Source organism: Aspergillus foveolatus (genome assembly GCF_047715535.1).
Source record: "Aspergillus foveolatus strain CBS 279.81 unplaced genomic scaffold BDW70scaffold_99, whole genome shotgun sequence".
NCBI classification, from domain to species: Eukaryota; Fungi; Ascomycota; class Eurotiomycetes; order Eurotiales; family Aspergillaceae; genus Aspergillus; species Aspergillus foveolatus.
Window position 1 is genome coordinate 21629 of NW_027396163.1, and position 15925 is coordinate 37553.

A 15925-nucleotide genomic window follows, 5' to 3' on the forward strand; every position below is an offset into this window, starting at 1 on the left:
TCACAATGATTGACTTGTCTCAAAAAGCAGGCCCTCGCACTACGATCACCCACAATCCACCGTGAAATATATTACCTAGTCTTCATATGTGCCCGATATGGGAGGACGCGTTCCCAGGGCGTGTGACTCTTGTTATATAAGGAAAGTACGGTATACTCCTGCTCTCGGTGGTCAATAATGACTCGATTCACTAAGATTGTCCAAAAATTCAGATAAAGTGCGATGCGGCATTGCCAAAGTGTGACTACTGTTGTCACCGTAATCTTCCATGCACATTCACACGGCAAAATAAGAGAGACGTTGCTAAATCTCACGGTTGGTGTGCCGCACCAGATACTCAGGGGCACTCGGTCCCAGGATGGACCAAGGGGATAGCCGGTCTTCTGAATGTCAATAATCTAACATTTTTAATCAACCTTCAGGTACTGTGAGTGGAACATGCAATGGAGGATCTGGAAAGCATCACTTACATGGCCCGCCGCTCGGTCTTCATATCCTGGGACGACAGAAATTGCCAATCACTCTTGTGCGCGGTATTCCCAGCTTCTCTGACGAAGCGAAGACTTGGATTTTTCTTAGAACAGGCGAGCCAATGAGCTACAGCTCCCATTATGAAACAGCGTCTGTCGTGCAGCAATCGATTGCCCAAGACATGGAGATTATGTTGGTCAGAAGTCAAACCCAGGGTATACTACCCTTGCCTGATATTTCCGTCACCGAGGCCTTCTTGGAAGAATATCTCCGCCGCGGCTTATATCAGCGGTATCCGATACTCAGTCATGGTCTTTTCCAAACTACTCTTACCACTGCCTATGATACGACGCGCCCATATACTCGCAACGTAAGCCATAGGGCTTGCGTGTTTTCTTTTATTGCACTAATGTGTATTATCTGTCAAGACCTTGTGGTGCAATACCCATTCATTGATGGTGAGATGTCTGCTATAAACGCCCGATGTCTTATGGCCGAGGCCCTGAACGGAGAGGCTTCTTTTGAGCTGGCCCAGGCCGCGACTACTCTGGTGAGCGGCTTGGCTTGCCTATCACGGCCTTCTGCAGTCGTCTCTGACCTGTTCCTTCTGCAGGCCCTTCACGGAACTCTTTGCATGTCCTCATCTGTAGCAATCCACTTCAACTCAATCGCTGCTCGTCTTGTCTTTTTGCTTGGTGGACACACTGCGCCATCCCAGAACGAAGCCTCTGGACCAGAAATTGGGGAGCCATGTGTTGCATTCCAGATTAGGAACCTATTCTGGGTTTGCTATCTTGTTGACAAGGATCTCGTCTTCCGCATAGGACTACCTCCAGCAATCGATGACTCGTATTGCGACCTTTCACTGCCACCTGACTATGTCGCAACCTTTTATTCGCCGGTGCAAGGCTATGCGAGACCGTCAATGCCCACGGAAACGGCCACGTTTGCTTTCGATATCCGCCTATGCATTATAAAATCGCGAATATATACCCTCCTCTATTCAAAGAATTCCTTGCGCCAACCCGAAGCAGAGATGGAGGATGTGATTCGGCATGTTGAAACCACACTCGGCGCATGGAAACGCTCTTTGCCCGCGAAAGATCAACCAGCCTCCATCGGCTTTCCTTGTGTTCCTCGCGACACCAAGGTTCCTCTTCATCTTTTGCTGACATGGATCGAATACTACCACTGCGCATCCATCCTCCACCTCGCACGCAGCCATTTGTCCCACGGCGATGACTTGCGGATAGTGTCAGGAACTTACGACATGCCGGCCGAGTTAATAGTCCCTATCGAGGCAAGCAGAAGGATATTGTTGCAACTCGGTAACATCACTCAACAAGAATGTCCCGCAGTTGAATTGTCTCTGCTACTCCGACGCAGTCCACGGAACTCCGTTTGCTAATGTGAGCCACAGGCAATGTATCTTCCAACTATCCCTCGCGGCTGTTACAATATTTTGGAATATCCTCCAATGCTCTGCGTCCTGCGATAACGACCTGTCGCTACTATGGAGACTTAGTACCTGTCTGGACGAGACTCAATCCAACTTTCGACTCCCAAAATCGATACTGGCGCACTTGTTCAATGTATCCTCGTACACCAAAGAACTTCACAGGCTTGCGACGAGAGTTCTCCAACCAAAGGCCAACATGCAAACAGGCTGAGGAGACAGAGAGGCAGGAAAGAAAGCAACCGACCGGCAACCTCCGGAGAATTCATTCGAATTGCCATGCTTCTACGGCCGCCGCTGAGGGCGGAAGCTATTTTTCGCTCCGCAACAGGCACCATCCCCTCTCCTACCAGGAAGTTCTACCCCATATGGCTGCGCCCATGGACAGACTAGTGGAGTATGAGAGTCCCATAATGGCCCCTAAGTAGTTTCAACTGTGTCTAACTTACCTGTATGTAATATGGGATTACTGACAAGGAGTCACGAGTTAGAGCTCGTCGATACCAACTATATTGGACTAGAAGACTTTTCTAAAGAATTATAAACAGTGACTGGTGAGCCTCCATTTTACATATACTGTTCACAGGAGCGGTGATGTCTGAAAGTGCCGTGGCAACCTCTGTGGCACTCTCCTCGAGCTCAGTGTGTCATTATTTGGGCAATGCATGGATCGAAATATTGGGCGTAGCTCGTCACATAATGCTCACCTTCCTCCAGCAGCCCTTCCGTTCCAGGCGACCTGTGAGCGTGGCTTCCCAGCAGCAACGCGTCTTTACTAGACATCTATTGTAACGGGCGTAGGTAGTATTGTTTTCAACTAGCTGTCCTGTATAAACGAGTATCACAAGCTTAGAGAAAGAAACAAAAGATAGAAGCGCAGATATCTTCCTCCCCCTTTTATCAAGCTTTCTCAATCATACGTCAAGACTTCCGACTTCCCGGACTTGCATGCCGACGGATCTCTTTCCCGAAGTTATGAGGACGGATCTCTTTTCCTACGAGGCCGCAATTCCGAGGCTGTACATTAATGTTGCAGAAACCTTATTTAGGACCAGGTTGAGGGCATGGCCGACAACCAAGATCCAGGCCATAGCCTGTGACATCTATTGCCTTGGCCTCCTTACAGTTTACTCGTGGTTCCACATTAATTCCCCTGTGGCCGTGCTAACGTTCTATGACCTTACTGCGATACGCGCGTGCAACTAGCCTCTCACACTTGTCGACTATTTCTTCTACCGCCATTCGTCGGTTCTATGTAGTAAAACTGCTGAGGGCTAGTAGTACATCTCTGGGTTGGGAAAGGATCCTTGGATGTAGGCCGAAGCAATGACGCGTGGGAAACAACATATTAAACTCTATATAATGTATATTATTGAAACGCAGGAATAAGATAGATTGGGAGATGGTATTATAGGGCTGGATATGGACCAATATGTGCTATTTGAGAAAGATATGCATCTTGCGTAACTCCAATCATTTACGCATCTACCAGACTAAGGGCCTTTCTAGGACGGCTGTGGAGATAACGGGTTGAGGATGGGAGATATGAGATGATATATAACCCGACCTGTGTGGCTTGCGCAGTATACAGATGATGTAACTGTCGACCCTGATATCAAGCGGTGACGCATGACGCGTACCGAAAGCTGTAAGACAACTACTTACTAGGTCGTAGACCTTGACATAACTGGCAGATGACCCGTCATGTAACCCACGACTTAGCAAACAGAACAAACATGTTGTATAAACCTAATATTCAGATAGTCAGCATTCTATGCAAAGTAGGTTCTTGGCGGTTAACCCAAAACCCGCGCGGGTTAGCGGTTTGTACGGGCTCTAGCCCTCGACCCGACCCGCGGTTTCGCATTGGGACCTTGGACCCGCCACAGGTGTTGCCATGATCTACTAGGTCGTGGAAATGGCACTTTGCTGACTCGAGGCTTAAAACCCACCACCATATACTCCTCTATTTCCAAGGAACGTGCCGATGCTTAGCAGTATAGGTACATTGTCACTAGGATATTTCATGCGCCCTATGCACAAATTGGAGGCAGCCCAATCGGAATATTTCCCCGAAAGCATCTCGAGCAGGGTGTCGTGCTCGTTAGGATAACTTATCTGTTATTGGGTCCTTCACCGTACTGGAAAAGCTTTGACCTGGAGGAAGCGGGCTCACACTTGCAACCCGCAGTCCGGATTCATACATATCTCAGAATTTTCTTCCTCCAGCGAGTAAAGGAGGGGCACACAAGGAAGCACAAGAAAATATAAAAGAGAAAAGGCCACCTACTTCATTCTACAGCCTTTTCTTACTCCTTCATCACAGTCATCAGAATGGAATCCCCTGCTAAAAGCCAAGAGTTGATCCACGTTGTCTGCAAGGCCGACAACCGCCAACACGCTGTGGTGACAATTCCTCCATCTCTAAATCACAATCTGCCTTCCTCATCAATCCGTACGCGACCAATCCTTCTAATTGACTTCCAACAACCTCAGTTACGCCCATGGAGAAGATCTTCTGCATTGGTATGCGGCCTGGCTTAGGTACTGCTCAGCCCTGAATGCAGTCAGATCGGCGATTGCCTTGAGGGGATTCGTGTCCGGGTCGAAGTCAATGGCTACCGCGTTCAGCGAGGCCTGCTCCGACTTCATCGCATGGAGCAATCTGGCTTGCCATTGCGAACTCGGGTTTCTTCCCGGCAGCGACCGCAACTGCAGCCACCCAGAGCAGAGAGCCCATTTTGGTTAGGAGATCCTGTAGCCTGATACGATCCGTCTTGTTCATAGTAGAAGGGCCCCTTCATAGATGACTAGCATGATGATATGCTCATCAGGATCAATCGGATCCTGTGGGCTCAAGACTACCACTAGAACTCGCGCATGTCAATGGTGGCTTGAAAGTCTGCAGCTTATATTCTGCTTATAGCAGCAGTTACCTTGTCTACACCTATGGGTACTTTATGAGGTCTTCCCGAAGCCCCTTAACATCTTCAGCAGTTGTTTCTGGCCGTGAGCTGAAGCCCGACCCTCAAGCCCAGCAAGACCTGGCTATTCAGCCCGTCAACGCTCAGGAAGCGATTAACCGGACATTTAAACGCCATCAATTGAACCAGGGTAGGCAGATGGTAAGATGAACAAAGACAGTTTGAACTTCTTATTAAGGAATACTGATATGGAAATGTCATGTATTTGCCGTTGTCGACCAGAGAGGACCTCCTCTTACTAATCAATATCCAGCACCTCGCTCGTCCAATCATATGAGGCAATCACACCGCCATAGGCGGATTGCAACTATCTATATATTAACTGAATTATCTACTGATATCGAGAACATTCTTTCTTGAAGCCTTTGAAAAGGCATAAATAGCCTATACAGATTGTAGTTAGAAGAGGAGGACCCTCAAGACCTTCAATGCAGTCGCTCATTACCGATATCAATCCCATGATCAAAATCGACGCTAGCAACCACCTCGAAAGCCGACAGCCGTCTTACGCCACGTGACATCGTGGCTTGGGCGCGATCTCTAACCCCTGAGGATCTGACCCCTATCGTACACAGATTGAGAGAGAGATTGAAGATGTCTATCGTCAACGAGATAGATAATCAATCATCATATGGCGTCAGATACTTAGTAGGCTACGTTCGTGTAGTTGATACAGTTTCCTTCTGCCCTTTCCCCTCATGAGCAATCCACAACAAATACTATCATGTTACCGCGCGCCTAGTCTTGCTAGCACGTGACGTCCCGAGTCCTGTGGAACATAAAAGCAGGCAGATCCTCGCAATCGTCTCGTCCCCTTTATACGTCGCATTAGTTCGAAATATGACCCTTATTCAGGACGTCATCCTGTACATACACCTGACAACACCCAACATCCCCGCGAATAAGAGAAGGAACCCACAGCAAGCACGAACTTATCATTGCTTCACTGCACCCAGAAAAACATTTTAAATATCTTTTTCAGTTCAGCAAAAGGCATGGGAGACTGGTTACCTTTTGAGGTGCTCTTGCATATTGCGGAGTGCTTAGAGGAAGACCGTGACTCTCTCGTGCAGTGTGCTCGAGTGTGCATGCAGTGGAAGGCAGTCTTCGAGCGACTCCTTTACAGAAGATTACACGTCCTCAGCAATGATCTTGTTGCCAGTGTAGGAGATTTATCTCTGACACGTTTTGAAGCTCTCACTTCTGCGGCCGGTACAGCGCGGCGCACTTATATCAAGCACTTAATTTACCATATTGTGTTGCCATATGATGTGGGAGCCTGGCCCGATGACACGCCAGACGGCGAGACAAGCTCTTTCCGGAATGCAAATGATACTGTATTTGCAGTGGCTATCATTAACCTCTTTACTGCCCTAAGTTCTTGGGAAAACACTCGGTTCAAATTAACGTTCCAATTAGTGGGTTGTCTGGATAGTTATGAACTCGGGATGGAGGAAACCTCTGTTGACGGGCAAGAGGAGGAACCAACTGCTCCGCCATATCAAGCTCGACTCCCTTCCACTGAACTGTTTAAACTGCCTGAAATTCAAAGTATCGATAAATTCTTTGTTTCAGATTATCTTCTCGGTTCGGTGGGGATAGGGAGCGGAACCGCAATTGAGATAGCTCATTGTTTTCCTAAGCTTCAGTCCTTAGAGTTGAGTCTCATTACCCATGATGATCCCGAATTCCAAATCAATAGCCGAAAAGGTAACTCATGGCTTTCTCCTTTCTCTCTTATGCTGGCTACTGTCAAACCGGATATTTTGCCTACTGTGCTGATGTTATGTCTCTAGCACTGATACAGGGTATCAAGAGACTACCACCTACTCTCAAAACGTTTCGTTATTCGGAGCTTTATAGCGAATTCATGGAAAGAGAGATTCAGGCTGTCGACCTTCTACTGGGCGAAAACGATATGCTTACCCCAACTATGCGGGAGTTCTCTCTGCAGTTAAGGGAGCTAAAGCTGATAGGGGTAGCTATTGCCCCAGACCTCCTATGGCCTCTAGATCAGACGGGAGAGCCAGCAAGCAGTACAACAGACGTTTGTTGGCCTCACCTTGAGACCATCGAGCTTTGTCCTGCACAATACCTTCCAACAGGTAAGAGGTTTCTTTACGTCTGTTTTATTCAATTTTTCTCTCTTGACCCACGAGCTGGATAGCCGAAAAATACTTACCAAGCTCACTCCAAAAGGCGAACCATTATTTGAAATAGCCGATTTTCGTACCACAATAAGACATGAGATATTTCACCGTTTCTGTATAGCAATGGGCTATGCAGCACGTCATATGCCTCGTTTGAGCAGCATAGTGTACTGTGCTGTGTTTGAAGAGGCTTACTTTACTCGGTTCAACTTTTTAAAATATTTGTCGAAAAGAACGGGCATTAGGAAGGGAATGCTGAGATTCGTCTCAACATGGCACCCAGAAGGATCCCCAGCTCTATATATACCGGACGAGCGTGTTAAGAATGCATGGGGCTGGTCAGAAAATACTGAAGTCTTCGAGATTTCTGCTCTGAACAGAGAGATAATGTGGAAGTTCTCCGGCTGGCCACCAGCATCCTGGTAATGCGGGAGCTAAACTGACCTATATCTTGTACACTTGATGGTATCGATGATCTCATATTTGTACTTAGAAGGGATTATTGCAGTGACTACTACCGTGAACTCAGGATTGCTTGTGTATAAGCGGCAATATGTACAGTAACAGGACAGGAGGGATCAAGCAATGGAGCAGTAAAGATCACGTTCAGTTTTCATTGACTTCGTAGACACAGGGCTGAGACCAGAGCCTTCTCATCTTTTGCGGAAGTATAGCACTAGCAAATATAAAGCTTCTGGCTCTTCCTTTAGAGGGATCAATTTCCCCTACATTAAAGTTCTGCAGTTTTTATCCGTCGAGGCCGCTGGCGTTGCTGGCTAGGCTCAGAGGCATTCGTTCACTCTAGATAGTCCCTTTTATAAGGTCTGAGCGAGCATCTTTTGGTCTAGGTATCTATACATAGTATAGAGCTGCTTCAGCTTCCGACAGATCACCATCTACGTTTTCTTATTATTTATATCCGACTTCGTTGGAGAGAAAATCTGACGCTCCTCTCCATGGTTAGCTTAGTGGCTATTCCCTGACGAATACGAAGCTTTTCGCCATCGATCATCAAGCTCTAATACATTCCATAACAAATCCTTATGTTCCCGCTGTTCTTCATCTGCGGCCCTCGAGGCTCTGACAAGCATGACTTTTCCTGTATACTCGAGAGGTGCTTGATCTCCTCCGACCCCGGTAGACTTCATAAACACTTGGCAGCTTGTCTTTCACTATTATACACTCATCATCCATTATCCCTCAAAGTATCCTTATTTTTATTTTCATATAAAAATGGATTGATCTATGAAGTATTCGATGATACAGAGTCTACCATGGAAAGGTATCCGCTGGTTTGTCGGCTACATGCGTGTAGTCAATACAGCTCAATTGCCCATATTCCCTGGCGCAATCCATAACTCTTATAGTTTATAGCATCAACTATTCGTATTCGATTGCTGAGTCCGTCGCGTCCACTCATTGCCATTGGGCCGGGCCGACACAAACGGCCCGGCCGATCCGTTACGTGAAGAGTCTAGACCGACTACAGATTTTAACCCGCCTAGAGAGGCTAGACTACGGCAGACTATGAGTGAGGGTTAGATAAGTAATTCGTTTGCGTGGAAAATTGCGGAATATGACTGTTGTCTGCGGCTTAGCTTCCCTACGGCGTATCTCATATATGCCTTTGAGAAGGAAAAATATCTTTTGACAACAATGTTGGGGTGACACTAATGCACTATGCACAGTTCTATGCATCCCAAGCTATTGATATGAGTACTGATTTGGATTGTTGCCCGGACCCATCCGGCTACTCGGTAGGTCGGGATATTTCCCTATATAGATCCTCCTGTGGGGCAACAGATCAGGCGTGTCCGCTAGCAGCCATTATAATGTACTAAACCTTGTTGTCGCAGTTGGTCTTCAGGACAAACTTAATTATCTCGCTCGACTCCACCCATTATCGCGAATCAATTCATACAGAGTCACCGCCAGGTCAGCCATTCTATTAATCATTTATTAATCATTTGAGCGCTTGGGCACTTTGCTTCTCCTATTCCCATGTACTTCAACAACCCTACCGCTTGCCTTAATGCGCAGATATTCCCGCCTGTTTGATATGTAGATTGTGATATTAAAAATGACAAGCAAGGCATCCCCGAACACTCTCAATGTTACAGTTTGTTCCTGGAGATTTCATCTTCATGAACTGACAAGGTACGCTATATATGAAACAATATTCACTTTCATTATGCAAAGCGTTAAGATGGCACTCCAACTATCCTCTCGCGATATCCGGTAAGCCTGGAGAAACTATAACCTGTTTTCTATGGGCAGGACTTACTTCCACGCTGCATGCTACTAGACACCTAACTAGACTTTCGATATTCTGACCATGGTCATGGACAGGAAAAAAGACAAAAAGAAATCATTGAAGTCGAAACAAATATCCGGGGATCTTTTACATATTATTCCCCGTCTCATTTTGACCAAAAATTGTGCCGAAGTTGCGGTCCACAAGGAGCGACCACAGCGTCACAAGGTACAGTAAAGTAGCCTTCCCATCCGTAGCATTTTTGTAAGTTCCATCCTGGCCCATGTAAGCGTTCCTAATTAATCATTCGTCAAAACAGACCTGTTTCAAAGAGGCCCAAAGCACCAAAGATAAACCGAAGGCACGGCAATTAAAGCTTAAAACGGCCCATTGCGATTCGCGCCTTGATAGGGGCAGAGGAGGGGTCTGTTTGACCTAAGCTTAATTCTTCACGGCTTGAATACCGCATATTGCGTTTTCCAGACTTTGCCTGCGGCACGGGGACACGGGGACCTGCGTGGCGTTTTCTGACACCCTGACTACGAGTCTCCGTTGAGGAAGACCACGTAGTCAAATTGACTAGAATTCTGCTAGACTGCGAGAGGTGCAATGCTGTAAAATCGTCCTTTTGCTAGTGAACTCCCAACTTTCTGACGTGCTTGAGGTAGGTAGGCCCCATTCATACGCAGAGTTTGGAAATCATTTACTATATACCGGGTATAATCTCGACCAACAACCTCTCGACCAACAACCTCTCGCACAACCACCGGTGTTCCATCCCACAAGAAAGCAATACCAAAGCAAAAACAAGTGCGGAGATCCGGTTCCCAGTCATCATCCCGTTCTAGCCCCTCGGAGAAGGCGTTAGCGCGCTACACTCGTCAAGCACGCTATAATAGATCCTGATACTGTATCGAATAAATCGCTATTTTTCTCATTGGAGATACCACACACTAGGCGCCGATCATGCCCCAGACGGTCCTAAAAGTAACGGGCGCGATACTGGTCGTCGGTAATTCACCAGTACGGAGGCCGAGTAGTAATTGAGATATTCGTCATCCACTGACGCGACCCTTGCATTCAACGTCTGGCCAGGAAGCATACGGAGTCTTTGCCATATATTGGCTTCCTTGGCATGTGGAGTAGCAAAGGAGATAGTGCGTGCTGGTGCGCTTGGCCGGGTCTTCAGAGTTTGGATACTCGAGCAGAGGGAAATACCTGAAGACGGGGAGCTCAGGCTGGAGTACAAATATACCTTCATCGCCAGCAGATTACAGCATGATCTGATTCCCAAGAGCGGGCTTCTCCTTCAATTTCATTCTAATATTTTCTTTCTGCAATCCACTATGTACTTCAAGAATGTCATCAACCTCTCCCTCCTCGCGGTGGCCCTAGTTGCCGCGCATCCAGGCCACGAAGAGAAACTCGCAACCCGCGAGCTCCTCTCCTACAAGGCTCACCTCCGCCGCGGCCTCGACAACTGTGCGCGCTCCTTTGAGGAGTCTGGCTTCACTGCACGCGCCGTAGCTCGCCGCGCCCAGTTGGCCAAGCAGTACCGCGCTCGTCATCTCCTGCGTACCCGCGACACGGACGATGTTCTCAACACCGACCACGAGTCCTCGGAGGATTACACTCTGTCCACCCCTGAGTCCGAGATCTTCGCTACCACCAGCACCTGCGTGCTGAATCCCCAGGGAGAGATTGGTCCGTTCTGGGTGGACGGCGAGCTCGTGCGCACAGACATCATCGAAGACCAGGCCGGTGTCCCTGTTGTTCTGGATCTCCAGTTCGTCGATGTCAGCACCTGCCAGCCCGTCGAGGGTATTTACGCCGAGACATGGAACTGCAATGCAACTGGAGTCTACTCGGGCGTCCAGGGCAACGGCAACGGAAACTCCGAGGACGACTCCATCCTACAGGAGACCTTCCTGCGCGGCCTGAGCAAGACTGATGAAGAAGGCGTCGTCACATTTAACACTCTCTTCCCAGGACACTATGCGGGTCGGGCAACGCACTACCACGTCCTTGCCCATCTAGACGCGACCCTCCTGGAGAACAATACGCTGACTGGCGGGTCCGTCCCACATATCGGACAGCTCTTCTTCGACCAGGACCTGATCACCGCGGTTGAGGCGTCTTCGCCATATAGCTCCAACACCATTGAAATCACGGCAAATGCAGAGGACCGCGTGTTCTCAACCGAGACCAGTGGAACGACCTCGGACCCCGTGCTGAACTACGTTTATCTCGGCGATAGCCTGGAAGGGGGACTCCTTGCCTGGGTTACTATCGCCATTGACTTGACGGCCGAGTACACGCCTACGTACAGCTTCGTCTGGACTGAAAATGGCAGTGAGGCTGTGTCCGGAAGCAACAGTGGCACTGGTAATGGTGATGGCGGTTCCTCTGGCGGTTCCGGTAGGCCTGGTGGTGCATCTGGCCCTTAAATGAAGCCTGTGAAGAGAGATTATTAGTGAGATTACAAGCTTGCTGCTCCTCTAGCTCTACGCAGTCCTCTACCACAGTTGCCTCTGTAATTGCGACAGCGACTGCGATGGGCTGAGCAGAAGTGCGGTTACATGGTTCGGAAAGTGCTGCTCTTGTTATTTCTGTCGTTACCGTCTTTATGTATTCGTTTAATAGTGTAGCTAGGGCGCAGGGGGTTAGTTTAGATTGACTGACGTCAGGTTAAACTGGCCCAGCTCATTTATATTCTGTTGCCAAACCATTGTACTTTCTCTTTACGTCTTGCTTTTAGGGCCTATGCTTCTGTAAATCATGACAAGGTCGTCTTTATGTAACCTGGCCCTTACGAAGTTCGGAGTGTGCTCACACATGTAAAACAAGCAATGTTGGGCGTGAGAAACTAAGGTAGCTGTGAACTGAAAATAGGTACATATACCATTATCAAGTAAACTTATACAGCGTTATTTTCTGTGGCCAGGGTCTGCACCCGCACTTTGTCTCCCTATGCAGCCACCGAGACAGAGTGGAGATAATTGAATTCATATCAATCCATATAATGAGCGTACCGTATTCACTCTACCAACAGCTAGACATAGCTGTATTCCTTCCGAGACCTAATCCAAACAACCAGATAGACCAATCGTCGCTCATAAACCGGTTAACGCATACCAAACAAATCCTCCACCACTGATAGCATCGCCTTTAGACTCTAACCGCAAGTAGTAGCACACCCTACGTAAACAATCATAGCCATCAGCATCCGATCCTCCCTCGAAGGCTCACTACTATAACTCCATAGAACGTCTTACCAGCAATACACCCCAGCTGCTGCCAAGGACTATGATAACCATAGCACATCTGGAGGCAGCTGCTCCCGTCTTCCTGGCAGGTCTCAATGTTGCAGCAAATGCCGTACTCGCAGCATTCCTCGCGCTCTGCAAGCTTAGACTCGAGGTTGACCTCGCGGGCAGCCAGGATCTCGCCATTAAGCACGGCCCTGAAGACATCCAGGGCTTCAGTCTCGTTTAGGTTCTTGATGAATGCTTCGAGGGTGTCTGCGGGGATTGGTGTTAGTAGTAGAGGTAGTGCTGTTAGGATAAGGATCAAAACCAGAGTTAAAGGGATTATGAGTGGAAAGGAAGGTAGATACATACCATGGATTGTGGCAGCACTACCTGCAAGCGCAAGGGTCGGCACAGCAACAACGAAAAGTTGAGTGAAGCGCATGATGAGGTAGATGGTTGATGAGAAGTAAGGCTAAGTTGTGATTCGACGAGTTCAAGCAGATTGACATCTGGTAGCGAGGAAGCGAGCCATCAAAGCGACGAGAGGCACCCGACTATTTATGTCTTTTCTTCCCTTGGAGGTCTTGGGATCCAAGGCAGGCCATTCTGTTCTGAAGCCGGAGAAGCCGGAGGCTGTCTCGTCAAACTCGGAGGCGCCCCGTTCCAAGGAGCGGTTTAGGGACATCATGCCGTGGATATAACTAAAGGACGTTGAAGTGTATAGTAGGCACCGTAGAATTGTTGGATAAGGCAATACTCAGTGGATGGCGTGGGGAAACATGATTATGCAGCCTCGTCCTAGGATCGAGATCCTGGGGGTGGCTTAGAACAATGTCCAATACATGAGCTGCATCTGTAAACCAACATGGGTGGCTAGCGGTTCAACCTAATTGGCATATCAGATTCCTAGTGTGTTGGCCTCTCGGCTGTGCTGAACGCTCACCATCCCTAAAGGGGGTAATGCGTCGTACAATGAGCATTGTAGTCGTGGAAGCGGTCGACTTGCGCTTAATCCCTGAGGGAATATCACCAATAGTTAGATAAGGGACTGTTTGTTATTATTCAATAATAGAACATAGTATTTCGAATAGTGGCCATTGTGTCTACCCATAGGTCAGGTCACTACCCTGGGGCAAAGCTATAACTTCAGCGTCTGTATTTTGTGTGAATCACTGCGGCTCCTATGCTCAGAGCCTTTGGGTATTAACTTACAATATTAGGTCAAAAGTCTGCTTACGCTTCTCTTGTCGCGCAGTATGCAGCGGACTTCAAACGTCAATATCTCAACGAGCTTTGTGAAGAAGGGTCAGAAATAGCAATATAAAGATTATTATTCCCAGTAAAAACAAAATCTGGAAGCGGTTTAGACTTAGTATAAATTAAGCAGGTAAAGAATTGGAAATGATTTAAAGCATAATGCAAGAAAAAAAATAATTAAATATAGGATACTACCTTATCAGCATTTCGCCCAGTTGCTTCTATTTTGAGCCAAATAAATCTAAGCAGAATTAGTAAAGATAAAAGCAGAAAATTTCTTCTCTGAACAACCCACAACCAGTGGGAGGTAAGTGTGTCTGTGGTAAGGCGATAGATAAGTAGGTGTCCCCCTGCTTGCATGTACCACATGTGCTGATCTGAGAGATTCCATTCTCATCGCCAATGTTTCAACTCTACTGTTGCTATCGGACGAACTTCCGATTAGATGAGCAGTGGGGTTTTGCTGGCTTCTACTATGAGTGTGCACCATTGTTCAAAAGCCGGAATAAATTGCAACAGAACTGCCAGAATAACCTAAGCAATGCGGTGCATTGTTGCGATCTTGTTTATTCCGGAATTGTTCAGTCAAACCGGGCTATTACCCTTTCTTCCTGGGGAGTATGTATCTAGACCGTAAACAGCAAATGAAGCAATATCTGGATATGAGTAAGTCCAAGATCTCCTGAGCCGTCGGAGGTTACCTGGAGAATTCAATGTCGCCAGTCGGTGTATACGCAGATATATGGGTCATTGACGGACTAGCGTTCCATCTTGAGGAAACACTGCTTTAAGACTACCCTTGGAAAGAAGCGATTGTTGGAACCATGAGGGCATTGTCCGTTTTGCATAGGAACTAGGGTATCTGGGCCAAATCAAGCCCCAATATCCTTCTAAAACTAGGTAGATGTCACTTAAAAACTTAGTATCCAAGCTCTAAGCAGGGGTTAGGGCTAGACATAGCATGGAAACTTAGTGGACACTTTGTGATGCCAGCCCTGGCGAGTACTAAGAATACAGTTCTAGGTTCTTTGTGTCCACGGCAAGGCAAGGTTGTTGCTCAAGGCCTAGCTAGGGATTACCATTTTTTGCTGCAATCATGAGGAAGAATTGATTACCAGTCAAGTATATTGAATTCCAACATAGTAGATACATGTTCCTTGCATTCTTGATCTAGCACTAAGATAAGGCTGATAAAGGCTCAGCGAGGGACAATCAATCTCGTCCCAGTAATCCCGACTCGTCGTTCAGGCAGAAGCTTGTAGTTGAGCGATGAGACCGCCACAGTATTACGGCGAGCCAAGATGCTAAGGCTGAGTTGGAACGCCTTAGTTAATACTGGCTGAGGCACTTCCACTGCCAGAGGCCGAAGCACTGCCAGAACCCGTAACGCTGGCGGAGCCATGACCGCTGGCAGAGGCAGAAGCGCTTCCAGAGTCACCGTCAACATTCGCAGAGCCCTCGCCGGAGGCTGAAGCACTGCCGTCACCGTTGACATCAGCAGATCCTTCACCATCACCGGAGGCAGAAGCGCTTCCACCACCATTGACGTCGGCCGAACCTTCCCCGTTGCCGGATGTTGAGGCACTGCCATCACCGCCAACATCGGCTGAGCCTTCGCCGTCGCCGGAGGCGTCCGCACTGCCAGAACCCTCGGCACCCGCATCACCTTCACCGGTGCCAGATGCGTCACCGCCGTCAGATTCCTCATCACCAGTCGTGGAGGAGACATCACTATCGTCACAGTCGGAGTCATATCCAGACTCGCCAGAGCTACCAGCACTGCCGGACCCTCCGATGCTACCAGACCCCCCTACAGAACCACCAAGGTTGCCGGATCCTCCATTCCCAGCAGTACCGCCAATGGAGCCTTCAGAAGATCCTTCCGCGGAGCCTCCAGCGCTGCCAGAACCTCCGATACTGCCTGAGCCCTCAGTGGACCCTTCAGCGGAACCAGAACCGCCGACGCCAGCAGAACCGCCTGCAGATCCAGATCCTCCAATGCTACCCGAGCCACTAGCAGAACCGCTGGTCGAGCCTTCAGCAGAGCCCTCAACAGAGCCCTCAGCAGAGCCTTCAGCAGAGCCTTCAGCAGAGCCTTCAGC

General features: G+C 48.3%; 5 protein-coding genes across 5 annotated transcripts in view; 3 read left to right on the forward strand and 2 right to left on the reverse strand.

The window, feature by feature from the left end:
* Nucleotides 1-97: 97 nt before the first annotated feature.
* On the forward strand, nucleotides 98-2141 carry BDW70DRAFT_172180 (Zn(II)2Cys6 transcription factor; the record flags this gene model as incomplete). The annotated part of the gene is made up of 5 exons (XM_073743438.1): nucleotides 98-145; nucleotides 213-378; nucleotides 423-1021; nucleotides 1085-1799; nucleotides 1858-2141. The coding sequence occupies 5 exons, from the start codon at nucleotides 98-100 to the stop codon at nucleotides 2139-2141; spliced, it is 1812 nt and encodes a 603-aa protein (XP_073591487.1).
* Nucleotides 2142-5760: 3619 nt separating this feature from the next.
* BDW70DRAFT_125294 (F-box protein) lies at nucleotides 5761-7664 on the forward strand. The gene is made up of 4 exons (XM_073734858.1): nucleotides 5761-6621; nucleotides 6708-6829; nucleotides 6908-7016; nucleotides 7111-7664. The coding sequence occupies exons 1-4, from the start codon at nucleotides 5907-5909 to the stop codon at nucleotides 7485-7487; spliced, it is 1323 nt and encodes a 440-aa protein (XP_073591488.1). The 5' UTR covers nucleotides 5761-5906; the 3' UTR covers nucleotides 7488-7664.
* A 2997-nt stretch (nucleotides 7665-10661) lies between these two features.
* On the forward strand, nucleotides 10662-11762 carry BDW70DRAFT_172181 (intradiol ring-cleavage dioxygenase; the record flags this gene model as incomplete). Its single annotated transcript, XM_073743439.1, has 1 exon — nucleotides 10662-11762. One exon carries the CDS (start codon nucleotides 10662-10664, stop codon nucleotides 11760-11762), a length of 1101 nt encoding a protein of 366 aa, XP_073591489.1.
* Nucleotides 11763-12534: 772 nt separating this feature from the next.
* BDW70DRAFT_164263 (uncharacterized protein) lies at nucleotides 12535-13008 on the reverse strand (the record flags this gene model as incomplete). The annotated part of the gene is made up of 2 exons (XM_073741444.1): nucleotides 12535-12836; nucleotides 12936-13008. The coding sequence occupies 2 exons, from the start codon at nucleotides 13006-13008 to the stop codon at nucleotides 12535-12537; spliced, it is 375 nt and encodes a 124-aa protein (XP_073591490.1).
* Nucleotides 13009-15148: 2140 nt separating this feature from the next.
* BDW70DRAFT_164264 (uncharacterized protein) overlaps nucleotides 15149-15925 on the reverse strand; it is a gene marked incomplete at both ends in the record, with an annotated part of 1293 nt that continues 516 nt past the window's right edge. Inside the window, one exon of the mRNA XM_073741445.1 lies at nucleotides 15149-15906. Within this exon, the coding sequence (XP_073591491.1) occupies nucleotides 15149-15906 (758 nt within the window). The remainder of the gene's footprint in view (nucleotides 15907-15925) is intronic.